The following is a 13,014-nucleotide window of genomic DNA, read 5'->3' on the forward strand; positions in this document are numbered from 1 at the left end:
CTCTCACCAGAACACGGAGGCGGTACCGGGATCTCCAGGGAAGTCAGGCTGGGGGCCAGACAGCCCGTAGACGCACGACGCTCCCCTTGCAAGCCTGCCGCCCTGGATCACCCGCGCGTACACGGCCGCGCCGCCGGCGGACCCACCCCACCGCGGCCTCCCCGAGACATTTCCGCCCGCCTGGCGCCACCTGGCGGCGCCGCAGGCAGGAGCTTCGCAGCCCCGCCCGCCTCCCAGGAGGTGCCCAATGAGGAAGGTGGTGGCGCCCAGCCCCGCCCGCCGCAGCGCGGATTGGCTGTTCGCCACAGGCCTAGGCGGTTGCGTGGCCGGGGGCTGGGGAACATCGGCGCACTCGGGCGCGGCCGGCGGAGCAGTGGGCGTCATGTCGCGGGAGTTCGAGCTGTGCCCGGGGCGCCGCGTCGGCGGCGAGCAACCGTGCTTCATCATCGCGGAGATCGGGCAGAACCACCAGGGTGACCTGGCCATCGCCAAGCGCATGATCCGCATGGCCAAGGTTCGCGCGGGGCTGCTCTGCCTCCGGGGGGCGGGGTGGTCGGGGAGGTGCCGCGGCGGGCAGGGCTGGCCCGTCTCCCTCAGCGCTTCCTTCTCCGCCGGATGGGCAGTCACGCTCGCTCGGGTGAGGCCGGCAGCGAGGTGCGGGTGAGCGAGAGGCCCGGGGCACCGGCGGAGGCCGGGAAAGCCGGGGGACGTGAAGCCGCGGGACACTCCCGTCGGAGAGCATCGTCTCCGGGCCGTGGCTGCGCGTGGGGGGGAGTGATTTACATGAGGAATTTTTAAAATAAAATACAAGCAAGGAGACAGGCGTGGTGAGGGCCAACAAAGCGGGTGTTTACTTTGTAGCCTTGGGTCTGTACCTCACAGCGTATGATCACATGGTATTCGCTTTCATGAGGCCCCCACCTCGTTCACGGCGCACACACGTGTGTATATACAAACACAGGCAGATTATATAGTCTTGGAGGTGTTACAGCAGTCCTTCAGTTGTGTCATTAGCTAACGGTGAATACGGGAAGAATCAAGTAACTGCTGAACTGTCTCTGATGAACCGCCAGTTTGACTTGATTGCATTAGGTTTTTTTGAGGTAATACAAATGTCATCCAGTAAGACAGCCAAGCTGTTTTCAAGTTAGGTATTATATAATTAGATACACCTATGTTAGAAAATGGCATATCATCACTGAAGGAGAGGTCAGGGCATAATGTGTTCAGACTCGTGACTGTGGTGTAAGTGCAAAATAGCGTAGTGAGAATTTAACCTCAACGTTTGTGTCACTCAAAACAAATTTCAGATTCATACTCCTTGTTCTACAGAATCCTGTCACTTGTCATGTAAAATTATCATGTGACAGCTGAGCTTGGAAAATGCCACAGAAATCAACTCTGCAAATAAGTTGCATGCATAGCAAGAGGCAGTTCAGTTTTGTAGTTTTAGTATGATCTCTTTCTAGACTGCCGCTCTACTAAGTATGCAGGCATTTTGAAATAAAAGGGCGCATGTGTGTGCGGGTGCTCTGTCACTCTGTGTTTGTACCATTCCCGTGATTGCTATGATGATAATGTGAAAACTCCCCTGCAAATGGGCACATTAGTTGCACAATCCTTGTGTTCAAATTTAGGATGCTTGCAGTTTCACTTGCACTTCCACTCAGTGTGCACCAGCTTGTTTTGCAGGACTGTGGGGCAGACTGTGCTAAGTTCCAGAAGAGTGAACTGGAGTACAAATTCAACAAGAAAGCCTTAGAAAGGCCCTATACCTCTAAACACTCCTGGGGAAAGACCTATGGGGAGCACAAGCGCCACTTGGAGTTTAGTCATGACCAATATAGAGAGCTCAAGAAATATGCAGAAGAGATTGGCATTTTCTTCACAGCTTCTGGCATGGATGAGGTATGTAAACCATACTGGAGTAACAGGCAGAGTCCAGCTGTTGTGTCTGTTGGTTGCTACTTAGGTGTGATAGTTCTTACATAAAAAGAATACTAAGTATATATGGATGTTGAATTTCTAAATCAGGAAACTAGAGTAATTGCACTTCTGCCAGTTCACTTGTGTCTCTACAGTAGTTGAGTAGATGGCTGAACATTTTGGAAGACCTGCCAGGTATGCTGAGGTATTTATACACAGTAAATCATATTAGAGACCAGGCCTCAGCTGAACTCCATAAACAATCAAGGCTTTGAGAGTTTAGATGAACACTGCAATCTGACCACAACCTGGTCTTGTCTGGTGAATTGCTCCAAGCTTTTCAAACTTCCCTGTCTATTTAAACCAGATTCCTTTCTCAACTTAATCCCTATTATTTCCCTCTTTTTTTTCCTTTCTGCTGTTTACTAGACCCCAGTTGGTGTTTCTAAGCAGGAGAAATGCTTATATTCCTTTTTCTTTTACTAATCTCATGGAGAGGGTCTCCACCTTGCCCTGTTACTCCTGAAGCATTTTACTGATTTTTGTCAGTGGGGTCTTGAACAGTCAGTCACCAGCTTGTAAATTCCATGAAGCTTATCTGCTGCTGTTCTCCCTTAAGACCTGTATAATTCTTTAACTCTTGCATGTTGCCTGCCTCAAAATGATGCTAGTTACAGTATTAACAAATGCAATGTACAATTGAAAAGTGTAAACTGGAAAGATTGGGTGACATTTAAACCTCAATATAGATCAGAGATTACACATTGTTTTACTTTGTGGCCTAGAAAATATAGAGAACCAAACTGAAAGAGACACTCCAGAAGTAAGCTAGCCACTTTTGCATAAGGCAAGCATAGCAGTGTCCCTGTCCTTCTGCAAGTAGCCTTATCCAGGATGGGATTTATTTAATGTTTTAAGGTGATCTGTTCAGTGCTTTACTCTCCTTATCGTCCGAGAGAATTCCTGATGTATCAGCTTAATCTCCTTTCTCATAATTTTTTGTCCTGCCTCATCTGACATAAACGTTCGTACTTTTTTTGTATCTCCTATATGTGTATTTGAACACCATTATCACATCTCTTTTCTGTTTTGTATTCTTTGGACTAAGCAATTTCAGTTCCTTCAACCTTTTTATGCTGTCTTTTCTAGTCCTCTAGCCATTTTCACTGTTTCTATCAACTTACTGTCCTATTGACCAAAATCCTTGAGTTGCTGTGCCCCAGCTGAGATGGTACGAGCACCAAATACCATAAAAAAATACTTCAGATATCTGATGGACAAAGAGGTGTTTTGCATGTATTGCAGTAGCCTGCCTGATGCCATGGACTCAGATCTGTGAAAAGAGGGTGTGAGAAGATGTTTCTTTTATTGTTATCTTCATGTCTAGGAGACCTGCTGAACAACACTTACTCCTTTAAGAAAAGATTAATTAAATCCAGTAGTCTTGGACTTCTGTATCTGGGATCTTAAAGACCTATATACCTTTGGGGGGGAAAAAATCACACTCTTTCATTGATGTTAAAACCTCTAGCTTCTAAAGGCTATACTGCAATGCAGAACACCTTTCATATGCAGCAGCTAAGATCACTTTCCACCTCTGGGATCCCTCTTTTTCTCAAGATGCTGTGCTCCTTTATGTGTGGCCTCATCAGCTAATTAACAGTACTGGTACATGTTTGTGCCTTCTTTCTTTGAACAGTAATTACATTACACAGCTCCTAAGATTTCTGATGGCATTTCTGCAAGACATGGGTTTGGAATTTATGGCAAACATTGCATAAATTGACGTAATAAGTCCTTGAGAATACGTTAACTTCTGTAAACTGAACATGATCTCTGGAATTCCAGCTATGTCAAAGAGGTTAAATTGTGCGTTTAATTATATGAGGAAATCAATGAAGTGATGTGTGAAGTAAATACAAAGGTTATGAGTAATTCCTTTATATACTCTGTTCCAGTGTTTACTTGAGACAAAATAGGATCCCATCAAACCACTCCCTTTAATGTCGTCCCTATTATTTGAGATTACTTCCTGTTCCTTGAATCTCTAACAGAAAAGCTGCCAATTTTCAGGAGATACTTATGTAATGAAGAGTGGCCTTAGATATGAAGTCGATCTATCCTATTTCATTTTGTGCAATCTCCTCAGATTGTATCTGTGGCTTTTTAATACAGTGTATTCATTGTCCTAATGCACAATGCGTCTTAGTGAATGAACTATATTAGAGATGTTATGCATCCTAGGTAGAAGGAATTGAATCTGCATCATAATTATGATAGAACAATTAGACAGAGGAAGATAAGATTCTCTTTTGGACATGAGCACTCTTTCTCTGGCACTGTGTAAATTTGACTGCAACAAGGAATGAGCTGAAGAAACTAAAAGTGTCTGTGGGTGGTTCAAGGGGGCCAAAGTTAGGTAACTATTGCATTGTTTCCCCCAGATGTGAATGGAGGATTTCAATATCTCTTGCTTGTGATAGGTTTGGGATTTTCTTACTGAAAAGTATTAATTTTTAAAAGGATATTTACTGATGCAATACTGATTTTCATGGAGCCTCCAATAATTCATTAATTGTCTTCAATATAGCACACACATTTTTAGAAGAAGGTAGAGTATAATTAACATTTGAAAAAACTGTTTTATAGTGTTTTCTTTGGCATATTTTATATTTATTTTCTAGTGTCTCTCCTAGAAACAAATCCATTTTGGATTTTTCTTTTTGGGCACTTACTTTTTTCAGGTGCTTATTCAATATACTCATACCATTTTTCACAGTGACAGATCTGTTCAGGAAAACTACGTGTAGTTTTAAACACTCTGTTTGTGGTTTAGTATTTCTGACCAGCTGGAAGTATGTGGCAGGAAGACTGCCTGTGTGCCTGCAGTACATTTCTTCTTCAGCAGGCAAGCTCCCATCTGCAGGTAGTTGCTCTCTGGCAGTGCCAAAAAAAGGGCAAGAATGCTGTGGCACACAAGCTGATCTTGAAGTTAGAGGAGCAGTGGAGCTCACCTGTACTAAGCAGCTGTACCTACACCTGGCTTGACCAGCTATGGCTGGGAGACCAAAGAGACTGCCTTGAGACAGAGATCCCAGTCAAAAACTTGTGGAAAGTCTGTTTTTGTAATAAAAGTATAAAAGACAGTACCTCAATAATACTTCACCTGGAGAGAAGTCAGAAACTAGTAGGCTTGGAACAGTAAATGTTAGTTCAGGAGCAGTGTATTTTGGGGAGAGAGAGATATGACCTATTTAATTAAGCTTTGGCTTTGCTGTTTTGAAGGGTTGTTTATTTCCCAGCATGGTAGTTCTTTATCTTTGATCCAGCTGAAGCAGTGTGTTAAAATGCGGTGATTTCTTTTCCTTGTAGATGGCTGTGGAATTTCTACATGAACTGGATGTTCCATTTTTCAAAGTAGGATCAGGAGATACAAACAATTTTCCATATTTGGAAAAGACTGCAAAGAAAGGTAAGCATTTTCTTTTGAGCCATCTTGGTAAACATCACTGTTACCAGATCTTTCCTCCAACTGGTTTTGTAAAAAAAATCTAAAGCACTTTTAGAAGAAAATCACCCTCAGATTTGGAAAAAACCTGTTCACCCAGCTTCCTTTTCTACTGAATTCATTTACTTCAAGAATTTAATTTAATCTTGTGTAGCTTTCTTACAGAACTAGGACAAAACATGTGCATGTTTTCTAATGACTAGGTCGCCCAATGGTGATTTCCAGTGGGATGCAATCAATGAACACAATGCATCAGGTTTATCAGATTGTGAAGCCCATCAATCCAAACTTCTGCTTCCTGCAATGCACCAGCGCATACCCACTTCAGCCAGAGGATGTCAATCTCCGTGTTATATCGGTCAGTGAATAACCCAGTTTGCCACGGGTAGGGTACCAGAGAAGCGCTATGCACCTTCATTGAGATGTATTTCCAGGTCTTAGGCCTGCTGGAATTTGCTTCTGAGAAGTTAGAAAGATGCATCATGTTCCTCTAATTCATGCAAGTGTTGAACTAAAAATACCCATTGGATCCTCTTTTAGCAGAACTAAGCTTTGAGGAATATGATAAAAGATATTACTGGAGTCTTCACAATTAAACAGAGGAAAATATGACATATGGTTAACAAGTTAACCCTGTGCTTTGTAGTGCAAAGAAAAATTATGTAGACTGTTACCATTAAGAAAGTGCATGGAATTGAGAACATAATTCTAAATAAGGGGCTAGATCAGAAACTTTAGTTAAAAACGCTTCATGTGAATATCAGAGCAATGAAGAAAATGGATTAGGTCCTTGTATAGTTTCCTTCACTGAAACTATTACTTGGATATGCCTGATAATGATGCAAGAAAATTTTCCCAAATTGGCCAGTGTTCAAGCACTTGCCTAGCTTTATGCACACGTAGTAGGTTATTTTTAGTAGAACAGGACATGGCTGCATTTAATTGTCTTTACGATTGGGTGACTGTCCCCTATGTATGGCTGAAAGGATTGCTTCAAATTTTAAAGACGGGTTTTAAGAAATCTGCTTTGGATACAGGTTAAGTTTAACCAGTCCAATGGCTTCTTGGATGAAAATAGAGCGCTATTCTATTACTGTTAACTTACAGTGATGTAGGCTTTGAAGACCTTGTAGTGTACAACTGAATTAAAAGGAAAAGCATAAGAGAAGTTGTAGAATAGAACATACCTCCTTTTCCTTGTCAGTATTGATAATCCTAGTGACATTCTTAAAACATTACGGTCAGTAATGCAGTTTGACTTGTTCAGTATAAAAAAAATTCATTCTTATCATAACCAACTGCTTGTTTTGTGGCACAGTAATTGTCCATGGTTTTTATTGCAGTTATCACTGTTAAATTTGCATTGTCTTTGAAATTGCTACCTTGGTAATTCAGACTAACTCTGTTATGACTTAAGGCGTATCAGTCAGCTTTTCCTGATATCCCCATTGGCTATTCGGGGCATGAAACTGGCATAGCCATTTCAGTGGCAGCTGTTGCTATGGGTGCTAAAGTAGTGGAACGGCATGTGACTCTTGACAAAACATGGAAAGGAAGTGACCACCAAGCATCCCTGGAGCCAAATGAACTGGCAGAGTTAGTGAAAGCCATCCGTACTGTGGAAAAAGCAATGGGTTCTCCAGTAAAACAACTCTTGCCCTGTGAAATGGCTTGCAATGAAAAGGTAATCTTTGCTTTTGATTCATGTATAGCTGAAACTTATTTAGACCAATAGCTAATAACCCTATATTCAGAAGAATAGCTTGCTAATTGTTTATTGCTGCTGTGTTTTGGCCTCTGCACTCAAATTTCTGCTGCTCAGTAGCAGCATGCACAGTGTTTATGCTTAGCGCACTGTAACATTAGTGTAGACCTGCCATTTTGTATAAACTGCTATTTCTGGCAGTGAGTAGCTATTTTTACCAAAGCATAATGTTGGTAATTTTCAGTATAATGGATTTGTGTATGTCATCCAATGGTCGACTAAGTTGAGTAGAATCATAGAATCATTTAGGTTGGAAAAGACCCTTAAGATCATCAAGTCCAACCATTGACTAACACTGCTAAGTCCACCACTAAACCATGTCCCTGAGCGCCTGGTCTACACATCTTTTAAGTATCTCCGGGAATGGCGACTCACCACTTCCCAGGGCAGCCTGTTCCAGTGCTTGAAAACCCTTTCAGTGAAGAAATATTTCCTAATATCCAATCTAAACCTCCCCTGATGCAACTTGAGGCCGTTTCCTCTCATTCTATCACTTGCTGCTTGGGAAAAGAGACCGACACCCACCTCACTACAACCATCTTTCAGGTAGCTGTAGAGAGCGATAAGGTCTTCCCTCAGCCTCCTTTTCTTCAGACTAAACAACCCCAGTTGCCTCAGCTGCTTCTCACAGGATTTGTTCTCTAGACCCTTCACCAGCTTCACTGTCCTTCTTTGGACGCGCTCCAGCACGTCAATGTCTTTCTTGTAGTAAGGGGCCCAAAACTGAACACAGTATTTGAGGTGCACCTCACCAGTGCCAAGTACAAAGTACTCACTAATAGTAATAGGAGTAATAGGTCTCTATGACTGTATATGAGCTGCTTTTACACTAAGCTAGAATACTAGTCAGTCTAATCAGATTCCCTCTATTCTGATTTTGAGAAATTCCAGTGAGCCATTATCCAGTTTCAGAAAGGATCTGGATGTTCCCAGCAGCCTAGTTAGAGTGAAGGTTTCCATGCTGGAACTGGTGCCTCAGCCAGGGGTTCAGCTACTTAGACCATGGGACTCACTTTGAGAAACCTGGTCTGCTAGGGGCTGATGGGGTCCATCTGTCAGAGAAGGGGAAGAGCATCTTCATTCATAGGCTTGCCAAGCTGGTGAAGAGGGCTTTAAACTAAAATTGACAGGGGAGGGGAACCTCAATGCATCCCACTCCTACTGGTTTGATGGCAGTGCCAGCAACAGATGCCCAGAGCCTGGAGAACGATCACAGGTCAACAGGAGAGCACCCGAAGAGCAGCACAAGGGAATTCCAGGCAGTCCAGCCAGTAACTCAGCTTCATCGGGACCCAACTTAAATGCCTCTATGCAAATGCACATAGCATGGGGAATAAACAAGAGGAGTTAGAGACGTGCACACGCCTACAGGTCTGTGATTTTACTGGCATCATGGAGACATGGTGGGATGGCTCCTATGTCTGGAGTGTTGGAATGGAAGGACACAGGCTCTTTAGGAAGAACAGGCAGGAGAGACGAGGGGGTGTTGCCCTCTGTGTCAATGACCAGCTGGAGTGCATGGAGGTCTGCCTGGGAATGGATGAGGAGCCGATGGAGAGCTTATGGATCAGGATTAAAGGGAGGGCAGGGACAGGTGACATTATCATGGGGGTCTGCTACAGGGCACCCAACCAGGAAGACTGAGCAGATGAGGCCCTCTGTAGACAGATAGGAGCAGCCTCACATTCATAAGCCCTGGTCCTTATGGGGGATTTCAACCAACCCAGTATCTGTTGGAGGGACAACACAGCAGGGCATAAGCAATCCGGGAGGTTCCTGGAATGTGTTGATGGTAACTTCCTTCTCCAAGTGATAGAGCAGCCAACAGGGACAGTTGCTATGCTGGATGTTGTTCTCGCCAACAAGGAGGGGCTGGTAGGGAATGTGAAGCTCAAGGGCAGCCTTGGCTGCAATGACCATGAAATGGAGTTAAAGATCCGTAGGGCACTGAGGAGAGCCCACAGCAAGGTCACTACCCTCGACTTCAGGCGAGCTGATGTTGGCCTCTTCGGGGATCTGCTTGCTAGAGTACCATGGGATAAAGCCCTGGAGGGAAGAGGGGCCCAAGAAACCTGGTTAATATTCAAGGATCACCTCCTCCAAGTTCAGGAGCAATGCATTCCAACAAAGAGGAAGTCAGGCAAAAACACCAGCAGGCCTGCATGGATGAACAAATAGCTCCTGGACAAACTCAGACACAAAAAGGAAGCCTGCACAGGGTGGAAGCAAGGACAGGTAGCCTGGGAGGAATACAGAGAAATTGTCCCTGCAGCCTCAGATCAGGTTAGGAAAGCTAAAGACCTGATAGAATTAAATCCGGCCAAGGACATCAAAGGCAACAAGAAAAGTTTCTGTAGGTATGTTGGTGATAAAAGGAAGACTTGCGAAAATGTGGGCACTCTCCGGAAGGAAATGGGAGGCCTGGTTACCTGGTATATGGAGAATGCTGAGGTACTCAACGACTTCTTTGCCTCAGTCTTTACCGGCAAGTGCACAGGCCACACTGCCCAAGTTGCAGAAGGCAAAAGCAGAGACTGGGAGAATGAAGAACCACCCGCTGTAGGAGAAGATCAAGTTCAAGACCATTTAAGAAGCCTGAAGGTGCGCAAGTCCATGGGACCTGATGAGATGCATCCGCAGGTCCTGGGGGAACTGGCGGATGAAGTTGCTAAGCCGCTATCCATCATATTTGAGAAGTTGTGGCAGTCTGTTGAAGTTCCCACTGACTGGAAGAGGGGAAACATAACCCCCATTTTTAAAAAGGGAAAAAAGGAAGATCTGGGGAAGTACAGGCCAGTCAGTCTCACCTCTGTGCTCAGCAAGATCATGGAGCAGATCCTCCTGGAAACCATGCGAAGGCACATGGAAAATAAGGAGGTGATTGGAGACAGCCAGCATGGCTTCACTAAGGGCAATTCGTGCCTGAGAAATCTGGTGGTCTTCTACAATGGGGTTACAGCACTGGTGGATTACAATGCAATTGATGTCATCTACCTGGACTTGTGCAAAGTCCCTTCCAACCCAAACCATTCTGTGATTCTATGCTAACTCAACCTTCATTTGGAATAAGAAGTAATGGGGAGGGCAGTTCCACACAACCTGTTCCCAAGCAACTGCAGAATATTTTTTTAGCCTTTTTTGGTATACTAAGTGTAGGAATGTGTTTGACTTCTTAAACTTTTTTTTTTATTTCTCCCCTGTAGCTGGGAAAGTCTGTTGTGGCAAAAGTGACAATTCCTGAAGGTGCAGTACTGACACTTGACATGCTGACAGTGAAGGTGGGAGAGCCTAAGGGATTTCCCCCAGAAGCCATCTTCGATCTGGTGGGCCAGAAGGTTAAAAAAAATATCGAAGAAGATGAAACCATCACTGAGCAAGCAGTGGAAAATGTCAAAAAAGTGAAGTGCTAAACCAAAGCACTCCATTCCATATTTCATGATGTAGTACTGCACTACTGTAAAACATATTTAAGTATAGCAGCATGGTAGATTAGAAGAAAGGGGTGTAATTATGGGGATCCAAGCAGGTTAGAATTTTCAGGTTTTCATTAGCAGGAAATATCTGCAGCAACTTGGTATGAATTCTGAAGAGCAATTTTATTAGAAACCATACAGCATTGTGTCTAGAAAATACAATGCTCTTCCTTTCTCCATTCCACTTAACCTAGATTAATTTGGCATTTTGCCAAATCTAAGACCACAGTCTGCTGCCTTCCAGCTTACCTTTTCTGGTAAGAATACAATAAATCACAGCAATTTGGTCTACACTTTGAATTGTTCTAACACCGTATCTTTTGATGTTCCTCTCTTTTCTGCCATTTTCCTCACCCCTGTGATAACAGGAAGCTAGCTGGAGTTGCATGCAGGTAAGCGGAAGTTTACATACACTGAACAGAAAACTACACATGCAACCTCATGGATTTTTCTCAAGATGAAAGCCTCAAGATAAAAAGTCTCAAAATAAAGCAGTGGGTTGCAGGAATTTGCACTCTGGGGAAAATGAGCTTCTTGAGAAAGCTAGGTTCTCAGGAGACAGTACCAAGAAAGGAAGCAAATTACATATGTAGAAAGGTTCCATTTAAGGGGCAAGAGAAAGAGCTTTTGTACTTTTTGTGAACTCAAAGGCAAGAGGGCAAGCCAGACAGGTTATGGGGGGGAAAAATAGATCTGAGATGGATCAGTGGAAATAAACTTAACCTATGCTTAAAAAAAAATGTCAGAAGTATCTGTTGTGAGCTGAATGAAGCCTGGGTTCTTAAATAAATTCTGCAGTGCATTTGGACACCTCTGCTTGTACCTGGGGGCAACTTCTCAGGTAGGAAGCCAAATGCTGGTAAAGATTCAGCAGCATCCTTCCTGTCCTAACAAGCAAATACACTAGGTTGGGCTTTTTCCCCCAACACTGGTGTTTGAGACTGCAGAGGCTGGCTGCTTAACTAGATCGCATAACTATGCTTCAGCATGATGGTCAGTGATCCTCTTGTGCACTCTGCTCCTGCATCACAGCTTCTCACTTTTCAAGTAAGAAATGCAATCACACTTCTATCAGCCTGCTGCTTTTCCCTTTGTCCAGGAGGGAGCCATATGGCAGCAGCTGTAAACCAGGCATCCCTCAGTTAGCTTCGTTAGCACAAAACTGCTTTGGTGTAATTCATCTACATTTTTCTGTGGTGGAATCATTTACTAGTGATGGTTATTTGGAACTTGCTACTTCTTGGTCACGAGTTGGTGAAGTATCTTGAATTTGGTGGTGGTGTTTCTGTACCTGTGAGCTGTTTACTTTTAAAATGTTTACCCTTTTGCAATTCTGAGGGAACTGTATTCATACCTTTAAACAGGGAAGGAGAGTCTTTCAGTCATGTGCTTGACCATATGTGAGCTCTGATTGATGTAGTATGTTTGCCTTACATTAAAAAACTACTCAGTTGTTAAAAGAATTTTCTTTTTAAATTTGAAAAATAAATTTAGCTTATAAAACAAGCTGTTGTTTTTGCATTTCAGCGTACGATCAGACCTTGCCTTTACCAGCACTGGTGATGATTCCAGGGCCTTTAGTATTTCAACCCCGTAAGATAACCTGACCTGCTTCAAGTAGCAATGGTTCTTCACTCCGGCAGGGCTGGTACTAGAGGCTGCTGTAAACATAGGTTCCAAAAATTTCCACAACTTTTTAATTAATGTATTGGGAAAAAAATAAATTATCCCTATACAGAATCTTGCAAGCTGTCTCTCCTAGTTTTATGTGAGCATACCTTTATCCAGCAGCAGTTAAATAGCCTTTGCAAATAGGACACAAAAAATAAAGCACAAGTGCTCCACTGACCTAGTGTTTTTATTGCACCTGTGGGTCCTCCAGGCATTTTGTCTTCTCTTGGTGGCGGTACACAACTGTTTCTTGTGCTTCCACTCTGTGTTGAAAGAACAGGGCCATGCAGAAGCCCTGTTCAGAGTCTCTGTTGCAAGTAAGACCAGCTAATGGCTATTAAGTGTGGCTACAGAAGCTCCTACTTCAGCTTTACTTCAAGGGACCTTTCCAACAGTTGGTACCAGTCTTTTGATTTTTCTGAGATGATACTTCAGTATGAACTAATTCATTTAGTGCATTTATTATCCAAATCTGACCTTGTAAACTATAACACTATGCAATATATGAACTTGAAGCTTGAACCAAACTAAACCTATTACCATACATAACTGCAGCCTCTCCAGGCTGATGAGGGGAGGGAGTTCATAAAAAAAGATGGCAATATCCATGTTCAAATCTGAATTGTAATAGGCTTCTTTCAACCAGACTTTCTCCATTTTGCAAATTGAAA

The 13,014-nt window shown here is 43.4% G+C and overlaps 1 protein-coding gene across 2 annotated transcripts; it reads left to right on the top strand.

Moving 5' to 3' along the window:
* The first annotated feature begins 379 nt into the window (after positions 1–379).
* On the top strand, positions 380–12,223 carry NANS (N-acetylneuraminate synthase). Of its 2 annotated transcripts, XR_009484579.1 has the most exons (7): positions 380–514; positions 1,693–1,908; positions 5,299–5,398; positions 5,638–5,792; positions 6,852–7,118; positions 10,403–11,064; positions 12,200–12,223. XR_009484579.1 is itself a non-coding variant. In XM_059833743.1 (6 exons), exons 1-6 carry the CDS (start codon positions 383–385, stop codon positions 10,607–10,609), a joined length of 1,077 nt encoding a protein of 358 aa, XP_059689726.1. In that variant the 5' UTR covers positions 380–382; the 3' UTR covers positions 10,610–12,156. The 2 variants fall into 2 exon arrangements, 1 of the variants encoding a protein (XP_059689726.1); XM_059833743.1 differs by lacking the exon at positions 12,200–12,223 and having other exon boundaries at positions 10,403–12,156.
* The last annotated feature ends 791 nt before the right edge of the window (positions 12,224–13,014 follow it).

The sequence above is a fragment of the Gavia stellata genome, chromosome Z (assembly GCF_030936135.1).
Source record: "Gavia stellata isolate bGavSte3 chromosome Z, bGavSte3.hap2, whole genome shotgun sequence".
Classification (NCBI taxonomy): domain Eukaryota; kingdom Metazoa; phylum Chordata; class Aves; order Gaviiformes; family Gaviidae; genus Gavia; species Gavia stellata.